This window comes from Fonsecaea erecta (genome assembly GCF_001651985.1).
Source record: "Fonsecaea erecta strain CBS 125763 chromosome Unknown Scaff11, whole genome shotgun sequence".
NCBI classification, from domain to species: Eukaryota; Fungi; Ascomycota; class Eurotiomycetes; order Chaetothyriales; family Herpotrichiellaceae; genus Fonsecaea; species Fonsecaea erecta.
Genome location: NW_017387254.1, coordinates 1,011,146 through 1,033,295, shown reverse-complemented (window position 1 = coordinate 1,033,295; position 22,150 = coordinate 1,011,146). Strand labels below are relative to the sequence as shown.

Genomic DNA, 22,150 nt, shown 5'->3' with positions numbered 1-22,150 from the left:
GGCAGGTACGATATGAATTTCATTATATGGAGGCCCTCTACCCTCCATCGGCGGCAACCGCTCAGAAGTTCTTCACAGGAAGCCATTGAAAGTCACACCCTCAAGCAGTGGTTCAATAGGGCCAGGGCTTCAAGGTCCTCTCGAGTCAGTTGCTGATAATGGGACCTCTATTATGGACACGATTAGTCACGCTCCGGAAAGGAAACATACCAGTGAATGGCTGATAGATTGTGGAGTAAGCCACGCATACATCGTCGAGAAAGCTCCATACCATCATCCGCTTTCTAGACCAAGTGAGTGAGCATCGATCTTATACGCTATGAAGCCGAGACGAACGATACAGTGGCAACCATAAAGTCATCGCTGACCGCTTTAGGGGCAGTTGAACTGCTACACAATATGCACCATGAGCTGACCTATACCCGACTAATTGAATGTGTTGCCGTGGAAAATAACACTTCGAGCGCACTCGACACCTCGAATTCCGACGCCCTGGCTTCCGTTTCAGATGTGGCAAAGTACGATAGGCTCCCGGACTTCGTGAAAGCAATTTCTCCCCAACTATCTTCAGACGATATCGATTATCTTGTGAGGAAAGGCGCCCTAGATGTTCCCCAAGCAGAGCTTCTCGACGCAATCATTCGGAGCTATTTCCAGTATTTCCATTGGTTCATGCCTCTTTTGGACCAGCATGTCCTGTTGAGCTGTACTGGTGGCCATTGGCGCCCCGGAATGCCGACAATCAGCATTTTGGTGCTGCAGGCGGTAATGTTTATCGGTGTCACATTTGTCGACGAACAGCATTTACATAAGGGAGGTTTCGAATCGAGACGGGCAGCAAGAAGAAGCTTTTATGAGAGGGTGAGAGTAAGTCATGGCGGTTTGTTTTTATGAGCTCGATCTGATTACGTCGCAGTTACTGTACGAGCTCGATGTGGAAGAAAACCGCATCCCCATCATTCAAGCGACGCTTCTCATGAGCTTCTGGAATGAAACACCAGGCGACAATAAGGGAGGCTGGCATTTCCTGGGGATTGCCATATCGCTAGCCCTCACAATAGGGCTCCACCGGAAACAGACCTTTTCGAACCCCTCCGTGAAGAAACACCTATCGAAAAGAATATGGTGGTCTTGCTATATGAGAGATCGTATGCTAGCGCTTGGCATGTCTCGGCCACTCAGAATCAACGATGTCGATTTTAGCACGCCGTTGCTCGAACTGGAGGACTTTGAACTACAGAACAACACACCAGATAGTGTTCTGCACCAAGTTCTAGAGCCGGAGTGTCAGCAGAGTCTCGCCGAAATGTGCATCACGATGGCAAAACTTTGTGTCCAAATAGGGATGGTAATCAACCTGCACTATTCTATTCTCCCTAGCGACAGTTACGACCACTCCGTGGAGGATCCGACAGGCCGGACGACCCCAATACTATATCTCAGGTCTGAGCCAAGGGAACTAGAGCTAGTCAGGAGATGCGACCAGTCCCTGCAGGGGTGGTTCGACAACAGGCCTATATCAGCCATCTTTCAACCTCCGCGATCAAAGGATATTGTTGAATCCGCTGCGGTGGTGATGGCGCACCAAGCTTTCCTGCAAGTCTGCTTTTGCGGGACTCTCTCAGCACTCCATCGGCCACAAGTGTATCTGGACAAGCCTGACGCTAAAAATGTGATTCAGAGGGAAGAATCTCGGGAACGATCCCGATCGAGGGTCGAAGAAGCAACCACGGAAATGGCCAAAATCAACTACCACATCCACAAACTTCATCTGGGCTATTCGCTGCCTCCCACTGCCGCTACGCTGGAGATTCCGATCCTCATTACTCACCTGAAGCATATACAGTCCAAAGAGAACCGTAATCTTGAAACTTGTTTGCAATCAATACTTTATTGTGTGAAAGTGTGGGAGGAAATGCAAGACCTCTACGTGGGTGTGGACTTGGTGCTCAAATTTGCCGCTGACCTTATTAAGAGGGCAAATATCAATATGGTTGTTGGAGAGAATATGAAAGTTGCTGGGGTCTGCTATCGAGACCGTCAGTATCACCTTCGCAATACGGAATCTTGCGAACCTGGATCGAATCCGGACCCCAGTGATACCAACGGCCGTTATCATGACCAAGATGTTGCATCGTTCCACACTCTTTACTCGTCGGAAAACACTCCTTGTACGACGAAGACGACTGTATGCAGCCAGCACACCGATGACACGATACCGAGCCCATCAAAAGTAAATTGGGGCTTTTGCGATGATATTTTACTTGCTGATAATCCCGACCTAGAGGCTATATTCCAGTTAATGGTTGATTTCGACAACCTGGACGAGCTTGCTCCAGAGCTCTAGGACGATCTGTGGAATAATATTTTGCAGTGCGATATGCATATGTCGTTTCGATCAGTCCCAAAGCTTCGTGTCATCGCTCTCTATCCGTTTATGTGTCGGCGAACGTATAGGGAACGTTGATCAGTCAACTGTCTGGAAGCTTCAACTACTCTACCGCTCCGACTGCGAAAGCACCACGATAAAAGTCCGCCCGTTATCTGCCCATGCTCATAATGCGGAGGTACCAATCTCAAGAAGATGAAGTTTATCACCCATCCAGTCACATCTCACCCAGTCCTTCGTGGGCCGGTCCTATGGCTTGTGGAGATTGTACCTTGTAATCCGCATCTGTCTTCCGTCCTCCGCCACTGTTTTCCTCCCTCCGTCAAGAATCACCGGACATATTAACCCGAACTAAAATGAATCCTTGCCCCACACCACGGACTCCATTCTCCTGGACCAAACAAAAGATCATATGGTACGTTAGGGCTTACAAGAGAGATATCCATCCGCAAAAGAATCACTTCATACTTCGTGCTGAGTTTCCTCTTTGGATTGGGAATGCTCTCAAGGACGTGCGAGCTATATGACTGCCGGACTTCATCAGCCGAAGCAACTAGCCACCCTTGGTAAAAGCAGAGCAGCCAGTCTACACAATCCTTCCCATGCGAGAGACAACTTAATCAGGATAGTGTTCAAGTGAGTTCGGTCCGAACCAATCTGAGGCAAAAGTAAAACGCCATCAGCGACACAAGCTTACCACACCCGCTCCACCGCAGCAAATCTGGGAAATGTGGACTGACCTCAGGGATTGCTTGGAGTGAAGGATTGTTATCCATTGTTTTCTGGAGAATATTACAATGTCTTCTTTCGCTCTTGTTAAGAGGACGTTGGTATCACCCATCCATGGAGGCTGAGTATATCAGAATTTCAACCGACGACTCCATGTCCTGGGAATGAAATGTATCAAGAACTGCTGATACAAGGATGAGTGTATTGTTTCAGCGGGGAATTCTCGCCCACCGTGAACGAGCCGTCCACAGCACCCCACTCACATTGACGGGTACGGCGTGTCGGTGTCCGGGGTCTATTTATGGGGTATCTTCATTTTGGAGCCAAGTGGGGATGAGACGGGGGGCCAACTGCGACCATTTTTCGAGGGCTCTCTACCCGCCTTCAGAAATATATGAGGAGGAGCCCGTTGCTCGAAGGAGAATATTCCCTCGAGCCTAGAACGAGGCGTTGAAATGAACGAGCTTGGGATTCGAGAAAGTAAACCCGCACTGGTCAAGTGCCCATGCGGTCGTAAGCCTCATCTGTGCCCAGGCACCCCGAAATACCGTCCAAATGTAGCTTGGGGTGGCGATTCCAACATCGACGAACTTCTGGACTCAAGGCTCAAATTGACATCCTGTCTTCCGGCGGATCAGCACAGATATTGCGGGGTTTTTGATGGGGGATTTGGCGGGGATTTTCATAGCGTTTCTGACTGAGCTCTAGACTGAGCTTTTGACGCGGTATTGATGGGGTTTCCCTCTCCTTGGGCTTCTTTCAACGCGGCTTGGAGAAGTCGGAGTACCCTGGCCAGACCACGTTCGCCACGCTGTGGTGTTGTGGTGCTAATTCACCCCGGACGGCCCCCCTTGTCCCATGGGGTTCTTTCGGTTTGACCCGGTACTTGCTGCACCCCGCATTACAGTTTCTTGGCTGGAATCCGCATGGCAAGGGGGTGACGAATCATCTCGCCTTATCTCCCACGACCTTGGTCTTCTTGTGTTTCCCATCTCTGTCGCTTACTCCAGGTCCATCATCGACTCATACAGACAGATTCCTGAGGGACAAGTCCCTCAAGCACTGACATGGGATGTCTAACTGGGCTTGATCCCTTTGCGCTTTAAACTGCGGCTGGTGAGGCATGGTGGTTGAGATATCTAACTCCAGCCCCTTGTTAGCATTCTCGCTTGCGCAGGACTTGGCTTTTGGAGTAGTTACCTCTATTTCATAAAGCTAATCTTACCCGAGTCCCGAGGGAATGGGGGAACTAATGCGTGGGGGAAAAATGGTATTTACAGGTACGTATATCAGTGAACAGGGACTCCTCTGCTGGGGCTGTTCTTCTAGTACAACTGGAGTCACTGTCCTTGAGTGTCGTCGAGTCCAAGAGGAAAGCACCTATCGCCCAGCATGATCTCCCTAGTACAGTTTGGGGTAAATTACCAGAGAGCTCCTGTGGTTGAAACGACCACTAACGCGTCAGCCAGATTGTTCTCTTCGTCGGCCTGGGAAGTATCACCTATGGCTACGGATCCAGCATCATTGCCACAACCACTGGACAGCCTACATTTCTGTCCTATTTCGATCTTGATACAAGGTCAAATGCAGCTGCGCTCTTAGGAGCCATAAATGGCCTGTTCTCAGTGGGAGGATTGTTTGGTTGTATCTCATGCTTCTGGATCCCCGACAAATATGGTCGCAAAATGGCCATCTTGGCCGCTTCCTTCACATCGATTCTCGGGAATGGTCTGGCGGCTGGGAGCGTGCATATTGCCATGTTTATCATTGCCAGACTGATCACCGGGTTCTCCGTGGGAGCCCTGGTGAGTCTCGTTCCTCTATACCAAAGCGAGATTTCCCCTCCAAAGATTCGCGGGCTTCTCGTGGGCATGCACGGAACAGGCATCGCCACTGGCTACGTTGCTGCTAGCTGGATCGGCTTTGGCTTCTATTTCGTCAGCGCAAGTGGCACGCAGTGGAGAATGCCGCTGGCAATCGGGGCACTCTGGCCTCTCCTGCTTGCGGGCGGTGTGCTATTGATCCCTGAGTCTCCACGTTGGTGTAAGTTATCCCACGGAGCCAGAGCTCAATATCTCAACTGACCGTTCCAAGTGCTCACAAAGAACCGTCCCGATGACGCGCTCAAAGCGTTCAGGGCTTGCCGGACCGAGTCTGGACCTCACAACGACGAGCATGCCATTAACGAGGAATTCCACCTGTTGCATTCTCAAGTCATTGAAGAGATGAAGGACCACGTGCCATTGAAGGAGTTCTTCACAAGGCCCGCTCTGCGCAAGAGATGCTGGATCGGTTGGTTGACCATGGTGGCGGGCCAATGTACCGGCACAATTGTTATCAACAGTAAGCAATTCCCATCACGACGCACGATACTTTGCTGACGCACATGGTAGATTACGGACCATTCCTTTACCGAAAGCTCGGGTTTACCGTTGTGAACCAGCTTCTAATCCAGTGCGGTTGGATCACCGTGTGTCTCCTTGGTAACGCTTTCAACGCCGCAGTCATCGATTACTTTGGCAGAGTTCGAATGCTACGTAAGTACTCCACCGTGGAATAGTTGATCTTGCTGACGATATTAGTTTTCGGGTTCACTGGAGACGTTATCGCACTTGCTGGCGAGTGTGCAACGGTTGCTGTCTACCAGAAAACTGGTTCACCCGCTGCTGCCAAAGCCGCGGTGTTCTTCCTTTTCCTCCATATTGGATTCTACGGATGGACCATTGATGCCAGCACCTATATCTACGCCACCGAGATCTTCCCCAACCCACTACGTGCGCGCGGCATTGGAATCTCATGTGCTGGCTTGTTCATGGCGGTTATTGTCTTCACCAGGTGAGCTTTAGAAAACAAGTGTAACATTGCCCTCTGACTAACCCCTTCCGCACAGTGCCGCGCCTACCGCATTCAACAACATTGGATGGAAATATTACCTCGTGTTCTGCATCCTGACTGCGTTGAACGTCGTTATTATCTGGTTCTACTTCCCCGAGGTAAGTCCTTTTCCCTCGTGGTCGTTTGAAATATTGACTAACTGTGATCTAGACTAAAGGCCTCGCACTTGAAGATGTCGCCGAGATCTTCGGCGATGGTATCGTTCTCTCCGATACACGCGAAGAACAGATCCACCAACGCTTCAAGCAATCTCACTATCGCGCTGAGGTCCTTGACGAGGTTACGCACGACGAGCCCGTCGAGATTCACATGAAGAGTGAAGAAGACTCCATGAAGGCTGAGCACATTCCATGAAAGGACAAAATAAGTCCATATTTGCCATATGCTGTGGGACTGGTCTAAATTGTGATGAGTTCTTGAACGCTCTCTTCAAAAGTTGGAGTGTAGATGCTGAAGTGTGCATCACGAAAAGACCTCTCACGTGAATGGATCGGTCCGAGCATACTTGCGGTAGGAAATATGAAATAATGGTAGCACGGACCAGAAGCAGATACGAAGCCATCGATTAGCAGCAATGCTGTTATAAAGCGAATAATCACAGGGGTCGACATATTTGCTAGATTCATGCTCAGGCTTCTTCTCGATTGTGTGCACACAAAAACAGGGGATGACGAGGCTGCCAAAGAGAAAAGCATAGCCCCTGCTGCGGTTATCCGTGATTAACCATGGGGTGCAGGTGTTGATTGTCTCAGTCCTTGTCCTGGCTTGGGAAGAGTTCTGGAACGGATGGAGGTAGATCAGCAGAATAGTGCACGCCGAGCACACTAGTTGTTTCAGAAAGAAAACCCAAGAAGACAGACTCGGTCGTTCGGATCGTACATGGGCAAAACACCCACCCATGTGCATTTACCAGGGGTTTGGCGTCCCTGTCGGCACTTCGACCAATTCAAACCCCCACAGCACTGCTGTTCCAGTCGATATGTTGAATTATGAGTGTGGTTGGTCTCAGGTAAAGGCCTCAAGTTGTTGTAGCCAAAGCGTGGAGTTTCCTCCAGAAGTGGAAGCTTGAGAGGTAGTAAATGCAGCAACAAAGCCGCTTGGAAGAGCTTGGTCAGCACAACTACCCCAGGGCGTCACAGGGAGACACAATCAGGGTATATGAATAGATACTCCAGCATAATATATCCGAGTAGCCTTTTAAGCGATAACTGCCGGCTCGCAACTCAGAATCCATGCCGTCGCCAGGCTCTGATTGTATCAGGTTCCTATTAATCAAATGAGTCCTCTTTTGCCCCGGATCTTCTTGTGCTGGATGTAACTAATGTATTAGCCGATACCATTGGAGAAGTTGATCTGATAAAGCAGAAGCCATATGCTCATTTTGCTGGTTCCTATCACCCACTGGGAGACTTCCCCGAGCCGCAGGCAAAGGGACAACACAACAACTTTCTCTGGAGCAGCAAGCCTAGGTCAGAGCTAATCGATCTAGGTCACGCCACTGATGGGAACTTCGGGAGGCCTCGATCGTCGCAAATTCGTGCTGGATTCCCGACCCACGATCCCAGATTCGCCAACAGTTGGCAACGATGATAGCATGGAACTTGGCTGCCTACACTGGTAACCTTAATGCACTTTTCAGTGCGTTTGAAGGAAGATATGAGCTGCTGGCAGCAACAATGTCGGAGCTCAAGGAAGCCGAGACCTTTAGCGAAGTTTTCTGGTACGTACCACGGTGGACAGTTATATTTTCAACACAACAATGTCCTCATTGGTGTGGTGTTTCCCACTTGTCCATATATCCACAATACCCAGGCCCCAAGAGGCCACTTTGTGGGAAGCCCGAAACCCCAAGTGGTGTAGTACATGAGACCCAAGGCAGCCGTTGTTATTGTTACATCCAACTTGCTGATTGTACCTCGTGTGCTAATGGTTGTCCGTCTTTGGCACGGCTTGGTGCTCTGCTTTGCGAAAAAAACTCCGCACCTCCGCCGAAGCAGATCGTCTGAAGCAGTTCTTTGCAGTCTAAACCTAGCGAGATGCATCGGTATCATAAGATTCGTGGGGGCAGAGTGTCCATGGAAATAAAACCGCTCTCAAGCCTTCACAGGTAGCGGCAAAGAATTGAACGGCAACTTGGATCAGGAACTTGGTATGTCTCTTGTTACTCTGACTCAGTTGGCGTACCGGAGCCAATCGCTGTCACGTACGCCACGATGTCCCTCAATTTCGTTGCTCTATTGTTGCAGATCTTCCGGAATTTTCCAGCCATGTTCAAATAGTAGAGCACATCACAATATGCGAGCCCAGTGGAATGGTACTACACAATCGAAATTATGACCAAAGTCTCGGTTACACGGGTAACTTGACAATATGTTGTCTCGGAGGTTTGCCACCGGGAAGGGTCAGGGACAGGGCTCTTTCCCGAATACACAAGGATATGGTGAATAGTGCCTCCGACCATCGAGCATGATGCAGTTCTACGGTCTCAGAGCAGACACGCATTCCACTGAGACAATCAATTTCATCAAAGCCTGGGCCGAAACAATGCCTGTCTAGCGGAACAGACAGGCTCAGGCAAGGTCACTGATACTGCTTGTTCGGAAGCTGGATGATGCTAGATCATTGGTCTCGGAATCTTACATCGCTCACAGCTGTCTGTATACTCACAACCATTCTCGCTGATCGCCCAGCCACCGATCATTTCTGTGGAGTGAACCAGCTTCTCTTCACGAACTTCATACCAGGTGCTTCAATTGAATGAAAATGTTCATTCGTCCTGTTCGTGATGAGAACTGCTACAGAAGCAGGGGTCTGAAATTGTCGGACCGGGACTATCTGTCAGAGACCAGAACTTGTCTCCAACCTCCTCTCCGTTTGCACTTATGGTTGTAGGTGCTCCGCCATGACAACAATAGCCACTGTTGAGCGCATGAGCTGAACCATTTGGGCCGCTAGGCAGAAAGAGTTATTCATCTTCAATGCAACGACGTGTCCTGATCAGTGTTCTCTCTTCCTTCCGATTACTTAGCGCGATGCATCCGGTACTTCGCCAGATGCACAAAAAGGCCTGAATTTCGGTCCTGTCTAGCAGGTACCAGTATTTCCAGCCTTTTGCAACTTTCGGGACCATGTGTGAAAGGATCACCGAGACAAGATGGTCCGTTCGGACAACACATTGAGCCTCTCCACTTTCGAACAGGACACCGCTACCTAGCTGCCCCTGCGGTGCAACATTGTTTGAGAACCGGCGGACTCGAGTCACAGCGGCAATGACGGTATTCTTGCTGTTCGAGCGAACGATTCCGGTGAGATATCGCCCCCTCAGAGCAATTCAGACGCAGCTTCAGCGACATTCCTTGCTTTTAGAATCTCGGTTGCATAATATTGGCCCAGTACCCAATGACACATGCATTCGATGCTGGCCAGCCTCTGATGCTGTGGAATGTTTGTTTTTTTCTGACCATCCACGACGACAGAACATGGCGCACAGAGAGTCAGGAGCCGCGCCTGTTCCTGCTTTTGATGCCCAAGTTGATGGTCTTCATGAGGGTATAAATATCAACAACTCTCCAAGGCATTATTCACCAAGCACCTCGACAGGATTCAGTCCGTCTTCCACTCGTTTCACATAGAACTAGAAAAGGCGTCAAGGCTTCTCGAATCTCATCCATCATGTATTGTGGGCTCGTGCAATCCGCTTTGCTCGCAAGCTCTGCCTTGAGGTATGATCCGTTACGTTCTTCTCAATGAGGCCTACTCACTCAGACATATCTAGCATCTTTGTTGCCGCCAATCCGGTGCTACCTCGCGGCGACTCTTCGACCGGGTGGGGAACATCCTCTGGCTGGGGATATGGTTCTGCCACTGGAAGCACACCTGTGGGAGGATGTTCCGCGGGGGCTACAACCACTTTGACTGTCACACTGCCTGGTGGCCCAAGCTCCTGCCCAGCTCTCCCGCCGCCACCGCCTCCGTCTACGATTACCGTGAGCACTTGTCCCGGAACCACCCCAGTGGGCGGAGTCAGCGGCTGCTCGAACTTGCCTCCCTCTACAGTTACAGTGACGACAGGAAGCCAATGCCCACCCACTACTCCAGTTGGCCCAGGAAATTCTTGCCCAACTGTTCCACCTTCCACCGTCACCGTTGGCTCAAATTGCCCTCCGCCCCCTCCTGGGGGTACCACAACCATCACAGTGACTACCGGGCCGAACTGCCCTCCACCAAGCTCCCCTATTGGTCCCTGTGCTACCTCGACAGTGGTTAGCACGCTGATTTCGACGACGACGGTCGGCGGTGGAATTTCCACAACTACGGTTGTCATTCCAGCCCGGACCATTACCGTAACCTCCACCGAAGTCTCCACAATCCCCGGCCCGGGAGAGACTACCACCGTTGTTTCTACAGTTCCCGGCCCAGTCCAGACTACTACTGTTGTATCTACGGTTCCTGGCCCAGCCCAGACTACTACAGTCGTCTCTACAATTCCAGGCCCAGTACAGACTACCACTGTAGTTTCAACAGTTCAGGGGCCTGGCCAAACCACCACTGTTGTTTCTACAGTGCGCGGTCCTGCAGAGACAACGACGGTGGTGTCTACAGTTCAAGCTCCGCCTTCGACCACCACAATCATTTCGACAATACCCGGCCCCGTCCAGACACAAACCGTCACTACTACCGAGGTCAGCCCAGGACAGACAGTCACAGACACTGTCACTAGTACTCTCACGGTGCCAAATGGGCCTCCGTCCACCATGACGACCACAGTATCTCTACCCGGTGGCCCTGGGCAGACCATCACCGTGACCGGACCAACGTAAGTCTCATCTTCATGAAAGTCATTAAAGCTCTATTTGCCGCCAAAAAGATTATCAGCGGCCGCTCCAGACATTTCCAGAGGCTAACAATGTGGCCAGGACTACTGAGAAGTGCACTAACGTCGGTCCCGGCCAAACCGTTACTGTCACCGGGCCCACTGTGACCACTGGACCTACCACGTAAGTCTCTCAACTAGAGCTCTGGGGCTTCTAAATGAGTTGCTCCCATATGAAGCCATCAGATTGGACCAGGCTGACAGCGATTGGCAGTACCGTTACCACCACGGGTCAATGCACCAACGTAGGACCTGGTGGTACCTCAACCTGCGCCACAATCACCAAATGGTCTACAGTCGGAGGGGGATATGGAGACTATTCAACTGACTCCGCTTCAACTACAGGCTGGAGCAAGGGTGGATGGAGAGGGAAATGGTAATGTTGACGAATGGATGCAGACATGTCCAAGACGTACATTCAGATGAAATGGTCTGAAAAGTATACCGGATAAAGCCCTCCTCAAGACAATCGTTCCCACTGTTGTCACTCTTTGATTGTCGAGGCAGGTTGTGACAAAGTGGTGGAACAACAACATACAGGATATAATGCAAATGACATGAATTTGATTAAGTCAAGCCTTTCGCTCGGAAGCCAGCAAATCTCAAGTCGGATAAAAAAGGCGCCAACTGCAACTCCTTCCGCAAACTCTATACAGGATCGCGGTACCTCTAGTTCCTCAGTTCCATTCACAGGCTTCTGACTGAAGGATAAAAGTCAGAGGAAGAAGAATCTAGTATCTCGATATCTCCTGATACATAAACAAGAGGAACTCGGAGGCTCGGGTCTTGGCAGTTATGACGTGTTTTTCCCACATGGGTGGAAATGTGACTGGCGGGGCGACAACTGCGGCCCAAATTTTCGACTATGCGCCTCTCAACCTTGCCAACAAAACTCCCCTCCACCTGTCTGAAAGCGCAAGTTGTGGGTTTTTCTTTCTTTATTGCTCATTCCATCTGGACCAAAAAATCCATTAAGTCCAGCATCCTGCAGTGCTTCACTGCACCGACAAATCACGCCCATCGCAGTCGCCGCCTTCCACTTGGTAGGTGTCGATAAATTTCCACCCCACCAAAAAGCCTTCTTCTCTCGCTAGGGAGACCGCACCACTGTTCGATTTTTTTTACGCAAACTTCTTTATCATGCCCGTATCTGCTTCTAAAGCCGCCCGCCTGGCCAAAAAGGCCGAAAAGGCAGCTGAGAAGGGCGAAAAGCCCGAGAAAAAGACTGTTGCCTCTAGGTTATCCTCCAAGGCAAACTCCAAGAACCCCTCGACAAACGGCTCGAAAGCCTCGTCCGTCGCTGGCGATGACGACCCTCCAATGCTCGATGAGGATGAAGAAGATGCCCCCGCCACAAGCGCCGACAAAATGGATAAGGTCAAGAAATTGACGGAACAGATGGATAAGCACGGTCTCTCGGATCGGGTCACAACTGGCGTGCTTGCCTCCCAAGAAGCAAGTCGGGACGTCAAGATCACCTCTGCCTCTCTGGTCTTCCATGGAAAGGTCCTTATCACGGACTCCACCATCGAGGTCAACTTTGGGCGGAGATACGGTCTGCTTGGAGAGAACGGCTGTGGCAAATCCACCCTCCTTAAGGCCATCGATAAACGAGAATTCCCGTTCCCAGAGCATGTCGATATCTACCTGTTGAACGAAGGCGCCCCTCCCACTGACCTGGGCGCTCTTGAGTGGGTCATCAAGGAGGCTGAGAAAGAAGTAAAAAGACTCGACGATCTGGCCGAGGAGATCTTGGAGAAAGAAGGTCCCGAGAGTCCTACACTGCTTGAAATCTACGAGGTAAGATTACGGAACAAAGCCTCGATATGCCTATACTGACGAACTACCAGCGGTCCGAAGCGATGGACCCGAGCACGTTTGAAGTTCGAGCCTCCCTTATTCTTACCGGCTTAGGTTTCAACAAGAAAACAATCCACAAGAAGACTAAAGACATGTCCGGTGGTTGGAGAATGCGAGTTGCGCTCGCCAGGGCTCTCTTCGTCAAGCCATCCCTCCTCCTTCTGGACGACCCCACTGCCCATCTTGACCTCGAAGCTTGCGTGTGGCTGGAGGAGTACCTCAAGAAGTGGGACAAGACGTTGATTCTAGTCTCGCACTCCATGGATTTCCTTAATGGTGTCTGCACAAACATGATTGATATGCGGCAAAAGAAATTACTTTACTATGGTGGCAACTACGATTCCTACATCAAGACTCGAACGGAACAAGAGACCAACCAACAAAAGGCATACCTCAAACAGCAGGAAGAAATTGCTCACATCAAGAAGTTCATTGCTTCAGCCGGTACATACGCTAATTTGGTCCGGCAAGCAAAATCAAGGCAAAAAATCTTGGACAAGATGGAGGCAGACGGATTCATTCAACCAGTCGTTCAGGATCGAGTGTTCACCTTCAGATTCGCCGATGTCGAAAAGCTCCCTCCCCCGGTCCTCTCCTTTGATGACGTCACATTTAGCTATTCAGGGAAGCCGGAAGACAATCTTTATGAGCACCTAGATCTGGGTGTGGACATGGACAGCCGAATGGCTCTCGTGGGACCGAACGGTGTTGGTAAATCGACCTTGCTAAGAATCATGACCGGTAAACTCTCCCCTACAGGTGGCTCAGTCAGCAGACACACCCACCTCAAACTCGGACTCTATTCACAGCACTCGGCCGACCAGCTCGACTTGACTAAGTCGGCACTCGATTTCGTCAGAGATAAGTATTCCTCTACATCCCAGGATTATCAATACTGGCGCCAACAGCTTGGTCGATATGGTCTTTCCGGTGACGCGCAGACCGCCCTAATGGGCACGCTTTCCGAAGGCCAAAGATCTCGAGTGGTCTTTGCTCTCTTGGCAATTGAGGGTCCCAACATGCTCCTCCTTGACGAGCCTACCAATGGTCTTGATATTCCCACGATCGATTCTCTGGCTGATGCCATCAATGCCTTTTCTGGCGGTGTCGTGGTTGTCTCTCACGATTTCAGGTATGTCCACGCTCCGCCAGACATGGCTGACAAACAGGCTGACAATTTCACAGATTGCTTGACAAGATCGCTAAGGACATCATGGTGTGCGAAAACAAGACTGTCCGGCGATGGGATGGGACGATCGGAGAGTACAAAAATTATCTCCGTAAGAAGATGGTGTCTATGGGGCAAGTCTGAGGCATCAACCCTGCACCAGACCCTTGATCCTTCTCACTTGCCGCATGCGCCTGGAAATGTCGGAAAGGCATGGCAGTAATTTCTTGAGTTTTGTTCTTGAATTACAACGCAGTCGTTCTGTCGCCTGATGGATGTTTATGACTTGATGCTCCCCATTTTTGTTTCTGAATATGAGCAGACAAAAGACCATACGGCACTGCAGGCGCTAGGGATAGATGGGTACGGATTGGCATATTTTGACCGGGAGGTGGGAGGGAACGAAGAACGGTACATGGTGCTCTTGCGCACCGTGCTCTAGATCCCAGTAGTCGTGTCCCTTTGACACTGGGACTCACGGTTCACTGCATCGGCATGACACGGAAGAGGTCACGAGCTGAGGGGCGGCTGTGGTTGTGAGGATACCCCATGGTTGTGACGCTGACCTCTTTTCTCCACCTTGGATTGCGGCAAGGATGCAGCCGAGCTTTTCGCAATACAGCTCATCTCGTTACGAGACATAGACCTGACTTGAATGGCAAAGTATTTTACGAGAGACACGCTCATTGTACATGCTACAGGGTTCTCCACGCTGCGGATGCCTTTCCCTCTTGGATCTGCTGCTTACATCATGTCGGCGCCCTGAGTTCTATACAAGGGCCACGGTCGACACGAGAGAATTAGTCAAGTGCTTGAATACGACACGGCATCGACTCCGCATCTCGTCCTGATCTCCGCGCTGCGTGACGTACGACAGCCTTCCCCTCCATAAAGGATATCTTGGTGTTCCTTGGGCCGATTTTACAAGTATTCTGCGAGTATTTGTTGGCTCTTGCTGTCTATTCATCCATTGTGGTAAATGGATCCTCCAATGCTCCCTTTTTTCGTCCATTTTCATCTGACTTTGTGATTGTAGATATAGAGCTACCATGTCAACCTCCAACAGTGGCGAAAAGCAGAATCCGCGTCCAGTCCAGAAGACCAGGGCTGATCAGGTCAAGACAGCGCATGGACAAACAGAGGGAATGATCCGCCAGGTGAGTACACAGTATTTGATTCAAGCCTCGGATTGCGCGTGGATCGTTCAAGGAGGACTGTACCATACGAGAGCTCTGAATCTACTGTGGTGGGAAGAGGACAACACGCCGCAAAGCAGGCCTTCTGTGTCGCTATCAAGGCGTCTCCCAAATAGGGCCACAAGACTCTCTCGCAACGAGAGAAGGACAGGCGCAAACGACTCTTGTTGTCCGCACGAGCACATTATATCAAAAGGAGACGCATGGGATGCAACGTCGAGATTTTTGAGCCTCACTCCCCTTCGCGCTGTCCTCCCTTGGCTCGTCGTCTATAATCTCCTCTTTCTCTCCACTGGATAGGCTCGCTGACTCTTGCGCACAGTCGGCCATTGTCGAGTTATCTCCGTCCATCTGTGGCACGTTAATGCGTGCGCAACCGCACTCTGCTTCGGCAGTCCACCATCATGGCTCGCAAGACACTATCGTCTACGCCGTCAGCGGCTATGGATCTCTTGTATCATCCTCGGGCAAGGGGAAAGACGGTCCGTTTGGCGATGTCAGGCAAGATCTCAAGCCAGGAGATTGGGCGTTAATCCCAGCGTACAGGGAACATCAGGAGGTGAACGACGGAGATGAAGAAGCCGTGTGGGTTATAGTGCGCGCGCCGGGAGGGGTCCCTATCGTCGAGAACTTGAGCGGTTGGGGCGGGAGCTTGGAGAGTTGATGACTGGTAGGAGTTTATGGGGACGTTAGACTTACGGGCTAGACAAGTTTTGACTGCTGCGATTTATCCCCAGTGATCAATACCGGCCCATCTGATCTTGGATTCTCGTCAATATCTGGCATTCCTTCTCAATCGTCCCTATACATACGTTTCTGTGTTTCTCCCTAGGATCATGGGCCCTTTCGGCCCTTCTGCCTCCGTAGAATAATATGGCAGTAAACGCGAACTCGACCACAACAGTTCACGCAGCAGGTATCCATTATGACTTGAAATGCGGACAGGGCAACTGGCTAAGGTTACAAAGGGTCGATGGGAGTATTGCGCTCAGGCAATAAGCCATGGGCCTGCTGCATCCAGCAATACCACTGTACTTGAGGCCCCCAAGTTCGCGAATTGGACTATGTAGCGAAATTTGTATAGCTTGTACAGAAGGCGTTTGATTATGGGTGCGGGCTGAAGGTACAGATCAGCACATGTCAGGGGTTGGGTTGTGCTTCCGCTGATATTGGTCGACCATCGTATCGGCTATGCTTCAGGACAGGATAGCTCAGACATCGTCTTCGTCATGGCTTTCCAGATTTTCGTCGGCAGCTCCTTCATTCATGTCGTCCTCCTCCTCATCTGGATCTTCCGACTCTTCTGCCCCGCTGCCTACTCCTCCGTCCCAACCAGTTTCATCAATCTCCACCTCGCCTTTCAAATCCCAGCGGTCGCCCCGTGCCGCCTGGCTTACGTATTTGACAAATCTCAATGTGCCTTTGTCTCTGAGCACGATACTGAATTTGTTCCAGGCCGGAGGATTGGCGAACAGGATGCCATCGTCCTCATCGTCTCCAGCTCTGTAGACTGCAGGATCACGGGCTGGCTTCTTACCGACACTTGGCAGAGGCTGCGAGTCGCTCCCATTGAGCAGGCCATCTTCTTCGTCATCGTCGCCGGCCATGTAGACTTCTTCGCCGCCGAATTCGATTTCGGATGACGTGGAGACGGAAATCTTTTCGACTGCGGTAGCCTTCCCATTTTTCATATTCTGGTCCTCGGAGGCGTTAATGGAGGACCGCCTGCCGTTGGCTTGTTTTTGCACACCAGCCGCCAGTTTTCGATGTTCTGGTTCATCTGCATCTCCATCTCTTTCCCACCCCTCACTCGGAGTGATTGAAATGGTGAACTCTAGTCTTGGTGTCTCGCCATGGTAAGGGTATGCCAGTGCATAGTCCTTTCCTCGTCGAAATCTGCGGGCTATCGCGCTCTGGCGAATGAGGCTGTTTGTCTTCAGCCCTGTCACAAGTGCCAGCCACTTCTTGAAGGCATGCGAGTGTATCAAATCAGCTAGGATCCGAGAGATCGGACACTTGTCGCGGTGTAGCGCCTCCCCAGTTTGAAGGTACGCGTAGCGTTGCTTGTGGGGCGGACGAGCTACTTTCCACGTCGAAGGGTGATGAGATTTCGATGACATGGGAACCGTGGATTTTTCTTCCCTCTCAACCTTGTGAATGTAGTCCTTTAGCTCGGCTGCGAACGCTGGGTTGAAAAATTCCTCGAGCTGGAGCACCGACATGTCGGCAAATGAAGACGAGAAGTCTTCGATCATGTCTGGCGTTAGATAGCTTGGTGTCATGTAATGAAGCAAAAAGGTCAAATCTTGCTCGGTAAGTATGCCATCTTCGGTGTCAAGATCGTCACCGGGGTCAATCTCTTTTGCGACAGCCCGACTATCCATGACAACCCGGGGCTCGTCAAAATGACGGAATACCAGTTGAGGTTCGTCAAACTCATTTGAAGCGCTCTTGAGTTGCGCAAGACTGGATTTCTGGGCCTGTTCTTGTTCCATGCCTTGCTCGAACCCCTCTTCACCCTCTTGCGGAATGTGATACCAGCCGCTGATTGCCATGCGGATTCTTCCTCCATCCTTTTCATGGCTTTGTGCGTGGTAGACTTCTTCCACGTCATGGTAACTCTCACCGGGTCGAACGGCGAAGAAGCTCAGTTGACCGAAGGAAGGGGGAATGTTCAGATTATGTTCGGCCAGAGGGACCTTGATTTCCTCTCCAGCTTTGTTTCTTCTTGCCTCGGTGGGATACAGCCTTAGCCCACCGCCCCATTCGGGTTGCCATGGATGATCTGGATCTGTCAGATACAGGATGTAACTGACTCTTCGGCTCCCAATCACATCATCATGGCACAGCAGGTAACTTCCTGGGGTGTAGACATTGACCGCCATGTCGGTCTTTTTACCAGATACTTTGCCTGCGCCGGTAACAGCTGATACCCATTCCCGGAAATCAGAGCTGTAAAGAGCATCCCTCAGGCGAACTAGGCTGGGCAAATTTTTGAGGGATTCGGCATCAAGACTGGAGAGATTTGCGAGATCGCCGGATTGGTAGATGCGATAGATGTCTGTTTCTTTCAGGGTGAAGTGAATATGGGTCGTGATTTCCTGCCGCACAGAGCGGAGAAGAGGTTCTTGGATCAGCGAGGGTACAACGGCGTGTGGATAAGGCTTCGACGATTGATAGGATTTGCGAAAAGCTTCTCGAGTGTCAACCTCGAAAAGATCTGAGCGGAAAGCAGACTGAATGCCGCTGTCGTCTTCCGAAACAACACGCTTTTTCGGCGGGGATCCTCCATCCTCGAATGCTTTACGTTTCATCTTGTAAAATAGACAGCTTCACAGGGCTTTAATATTGACAGGGAAATCAGAGGCGTCGTGAACACCTCCGCATAAAGTTCGAAGTGTGAAATAATTGCATGAAGACTGCGCGTGTGGAGGTTGCTCAGACCACTCGCTCTTCGCTTTTTTTTTTTCTCCGCAACATCAGAAGCCACCAATTATTTAATACCTGTAGAGTGAAATGCACTGGCGGCTCAGTCATCTTCCATCGTAAACCACACCACCATAATGCCCAATTATGAACACACATGCCTGATTCCATGCCGTTCAACATTTTCCACAACGTGCAATATCTCCACAGGGTATCCTATACATAAAACGCGCTCAGAATGTTCATTATTCGTAACCATACCAAAAGAGGGAGCTGCGCTGAAGTCGACATCTATCACGGATGGCCCAACAGATCTGAAAGCTGTATCCCTCAAATGCTTCGAATGATTTTAACTGCCTTGAGGCTTATACAGCTGTCTTCCATTTCTCCTTCTCTTTGCCCATCCTGCCAAAAGGCTTATGGAATTTGGTCTTCGTGCTTGGAACATGTTTAGCTTGCGAGGGACTCGGTGATGCTGGCGGTTTAGTCTCTTGCAGTTCCCAAGGTGTTGTGTCGTCGCTAAAAAGCATGCTTGCCCTCAATCCCAGGCGATCTCGAGAGCTGTCGGGTCGTTTCTCCAGAACTTGCTGAATGCGCAATCGACCTGAATCCGAGGTTATGCCTGCTGGATTTGCCTTGTCACAGTCACCGGCATCATCGGGTAGCACCAGCTCTTGAGCCTCGCCCGCTAGGAACGCGTTGTTAGATTTTACTCCTGCTTTATTTCTTATGGAAGGGAGTGGCCTCAGCACGTCAGATTCGGAGGATGACAGAGCGGCCTGCAGACTAGTCATTTCATTGACACCGTGTCGGCCTCGTGAGAGCGGCTCAGGGAGTGACGGAGAGGTTGGGGATGCATCTCGAGAACTCCCAAGCGGTGAGGTCGGAGGTGGCAGAAAGGTATTGGTGGTAGCCATAGATCGAGACCGCGCGGGCTCCGTTCGAGCACTGGCGTAGCGAGCGTCAACATCTGGAGCAGTGTCGCCAGCCTGCTTGAAAAGTTCTCCCCGTTCGTCCCGACGTTGAGTGACCACGGGAGAATCGAGCGACTCGTATTCCTTGGCCATTGATGTCGGACAACTTGAAAGTGTTTGGCCCTTGTCTAAATGATCTCGAGATTCCGATGTCAGATCTTTGCCACGCGGATAAAGTAGTCTTGTAGCAGCCGAGCTAGAGGCATTGAGCAGAAAGGAAGCCTTGTCAGAGAAGCTTTCTGTCACACTGAATGTGGATGGTGTAAAGGAAGGAGACAAGGTCGAGGGATCAGTTCTTTTCTGTGAAACGAGGTCACCAGATGAGTTGACGGACTGGGTATAGAATCGCGTACGAGAAGAAGCACCCTGGGAGCCGCTGGAGCTGCCATGAGCACCAAAAGAAGAACCGGTCGTCGAGCTTGAGTTTCGGCTCGCAATATTCGTGTGTCTCTTGTCTTTGCCATCGTCACTGCGAGCGCTCGAGTCTGTTGAGAAAAATGTGTCTCTTTTAGCTCGTTCCTTTTCTTTTTCCTTTTCTCTCCGTTCCCTTCGCCTCACACTCTCCGGGACCCCGTCCCATTTCGAATTGACTCTAGGTACAAAGTCCGGCATCTTCTCTAACCTCACATTCGGGACTCTGGTGGCGCTTGTTGACCCATGCTGTGCGATCAACTGGGTAGCGACTTGATTCAAGGCAACTTGAGTCGGCTCTCGGACTTGGAACAGGCCGCTCAGAATGGAGGGCTTCTTCTGCGGTGTTGAAGTAGATTTGCGTCGTGCTTCTTGCGCGGTCTGAGCAGCCTTACCAGCTTGGCTTGCCAGTGATTCCTTTTGAGCAGCCTCCCGGAGCTCACGAATAGTAAGACGCGGCCTAAGAGGTTTGGAGTCCGCATCTTGATCGGTTTGACCGGCCATTTGTAGGTGCTCTTCCAGTAATGTCACGCCTAGGATGCGGTTTGGCGCTGGATGGCTCAAACCGTGCGAGGGCGAAAAACTATCGTACTGCAATCCATTGGATGTACCTTGCCGACTCTCTAGCTCTTCAATGCCCGATACAATTGTTGGCATGACCACAGTGGCGTGGCCAAATAGTGGGAGAGGAACAGGTCGCGGAGACGGTTAAACTGCCATAGCAATGACCGAAGGGGGTACCAAACGCAACCAGCAGTGTTGAGTCCGATATATTGGCGCAGCACCGATTGTAAAGGGGGGCGTGGATAATTAGATGCTGCAGAAGCCGAGTGCTCTATTCCCAAGATGCGACTCGGACGCTGCGCAGGCAAAAGGATATACAAGGGACTTGAGACTGCACGTCAGCAAGTTCACTGGAGCTGAGGGCGGAGCTTGGAGTGTAAGGAACAATGCAGTCCAGGAAGTAAAGTGAGCATGGAAGTGATAGCGTTGAGAGGCAGGATCTTGCAGGAAAGAAAGCTTAGACGTTGGATTTCGCCGTTGACATGGAGACTTCCCCGGGATCGTCGATGGCAGATTGGACGAGACTCGGACAGGGGCTGTCTGTAACGGGTTCGGATTGACATGTCCCTCTGGCCACCTTCAGCGGCTCTCGCCATGGGGTAGATGCACATCATGGACAAATGGAGGCTAAGGCTGAGGCGAGGGCAAGCAAGACCACGACGCAAAAGAGCAGCCACGTGTGGAGCTGCAACGGGGAACGTGATGCTCGATTCTCAACAGGGCGGATCGCACATGCGCCCCAGCGGAAAGGAATAAAAAACTCGATGATCGGTAGGGGAGCAATCATGGACGAAGTCAAAAGGTGGGAGTGATTGGCTGCTGTTACGAGAACCTAGGGGTGTTTGTCCCAGATAGACTCCGCATCTACAAGGGATTCCATTTTCGGGGGAATGTCGAGCGCGTCATTATTGGCTAAGAACAACGTAAAACCCCCAAGTGCTCTTTTCCATTCGAGTCGCCCACCTGCCACCAACTCTCTCGCTCCCTCACTGCCGTTGTGATTGTCACTTCTCCACTTCTTTGTCCCTCTGTTGTGCCCATACAAAGATAGCGACAAGTCGCTGGTACCTCAGGCGGTTTGCACTGAAATGGTCCCCCTGTACGAGTACGCGGTGGTATGGGTTCGATGTGTTTGTCTCTGTTCCCCTTGTGGTTCAAGCCGCTGACTCAATGGCCGCTAGATGTTACCCGAACCGTAGTCAAGCAAGACACCACTGGAGTCTCTTTTCAGCTTAGCTACAATAACATCTTCCTCTTCCTCTCCTGCCGTGGCCTCCATGGCGGGTTCTCGGCTTGGCGTTTACAGGGCACAGGAGAAAGCTACCAAAGGAGTGGCAGATGTCGGATCGAATCAACAGTGTTTTTTGCCTCAAGGGTGTTTGACAGGAGAAAGTCATTAGTCACCTAAGCATGCGCCATGTGTCACCCTTGTGTCACCTCATAAACAGACAGGCCTAGGAGAAAGTTCCAAGCCACATGGGGGAGGAGCCAACACACCCTGCATGTTTGAGACGATCAACCGAAGGGCAGGGGCACACCAACACGTGGCAGGGCAGGCAGTCATGGGATTGCGAGGGCTACGCGGCACAAGTGACTTTTGCACCTGCATGAGGATGCAACACTCGACACCCTCTTACAGGGAGACCAGTTGCCCACCCACAAGGA

General features: G+C 51.1%; 7 protein-coding genes across 7 annotated transcripts; 5 read left to right on the top strand and 2 right to left on the bottom strand.

The window, feature by feature from the left end:
- Positions 1-399: 399 nt before the first annotated feature.
- Positions 400-2,347, top strand: AYL99_10564 (hypothetical protein; the record flags this gene model as incomplete). Its single annotated transcript, XM_018842070.1, has 2 exons — positions 400-867; positions 917-2,347. 2 exons carry the CDS (start codon positions 400-402, stop codon positions 2,345-2,347), a joined length of 1,899 nt encoding a protein of 632 aa, XP_018688958.1.
- Positions 2,348-4,510: 2,163 nt separating this feature from the next.
- Positions 4,511-6,367, top strand: AYL99_10563 (hypothetical protein; the record flags this gene model as incomplete). The annotated part of the gene is made up of 7 exons (XM_018842069.1): positions 4,511-4,534; positions 4,588-5,161; positions 5,213-5,461; positions 5,512-5,655; positions 5,701-5,953; positions 6,009-6,111; positions 6,164-6,367. 7 exons carry the CDS (start codon positions 4,511-4,513, stop codon positions 6,365-6,367), a joined length of 1,551 nt encoding a protein of 516 aa, XP_018688957.1.
- Positions 6,368-10,767: 4,400 nt separating this feature from the next.
- AYL99_10562 (hypothetical protein) lies at positions 10,768-11,266 on the top strand (the record flags this gene model as incomplete). Its single annotated transcript, XM_018842068.1, has 3 exons — positions 10,768-10,829; positions 10,930-11,010; positions 11,101-11,266. 3 exons carry the CDS (start codon positions 10,768-10,770, stop codon positions 11,264-11,266), a joined length of 309 nt encoding a protein of 102 aa, XP_018688956.1.
- A 760-nt stretch (positions 11,267-12,026) lies between these two features.
- Positions 12,027-14,085, top strand: AYL99_10561 (hypothetical protein; the record flags this gene model as incomplete). Its single annotated transcript, XM_018842067.1, has 4 exons — positions 12,027-12,686; positions 12,737-13,878; positions 13,932-14,026; positions 14,078-14,085. The coding sequence occupies 4 exons, from the start codon at positions 12,027-12,029 to the stop codon at positions 14,083-14,085; spliced, it is 1,905 nt and encodes a 634-aa protein (XP_018688955.1).
- Positions 14,086-14,963: 878 nt separating this feature from the next.
- AYL99_10560 (hypothetical protein) lies at positions 14,964-15,774 on the top strand (the record flags this gene model as incomplete). Its single annotated transcript, XM_018842066.1, has 2 exons — positions 14,964-15,071; positions 15,433-15,774. The coding sequence occupies 2 exons, from the start codon at positions 14,964-14,966 to the stop codon at positions 15,772-15,774; spliced, it is 450 nt and encodes a 149-aa protein (XP_018688954.1).
- Positions 15,775-16,321: 547 nt separating this feature from the next.
- AYL99_10559 (hypothetical protein) lies at positions 16,322-18,424 on the bottom strand (the record flags this gene model as incomplete). Its single annotated transcript, XM_018842065.1, has 1 exon — positions 16,322-18,424. One exon carries the CDS (start codon positions 18,422-18,424, stop codon positions 16,322-16,324), a length of 2,103 nt encoding a protein of 700 aa, XP_018688953.1.
- Positions 18,425-18,901: 477 nt separating this feature from the next.
- AYL99_10558 (hypothetical protein) lies at positions 18,902-20,578 on the bottom strand (the record flags this gene model as incomplete). Its single annotated transcript, XM_018842064.1, has 1 exon — positions 18,902-20,578. The coding sequence occupies one exon, from the start codon at positions 20,576-20,578 to the stop codon at positions 18,902-18,904; it is 1,677 nt and encodes a 558-aa protein (XP_018688952.1).
- Positions 20,579-22,150: the final 1,572 nt, after the last annotated feature.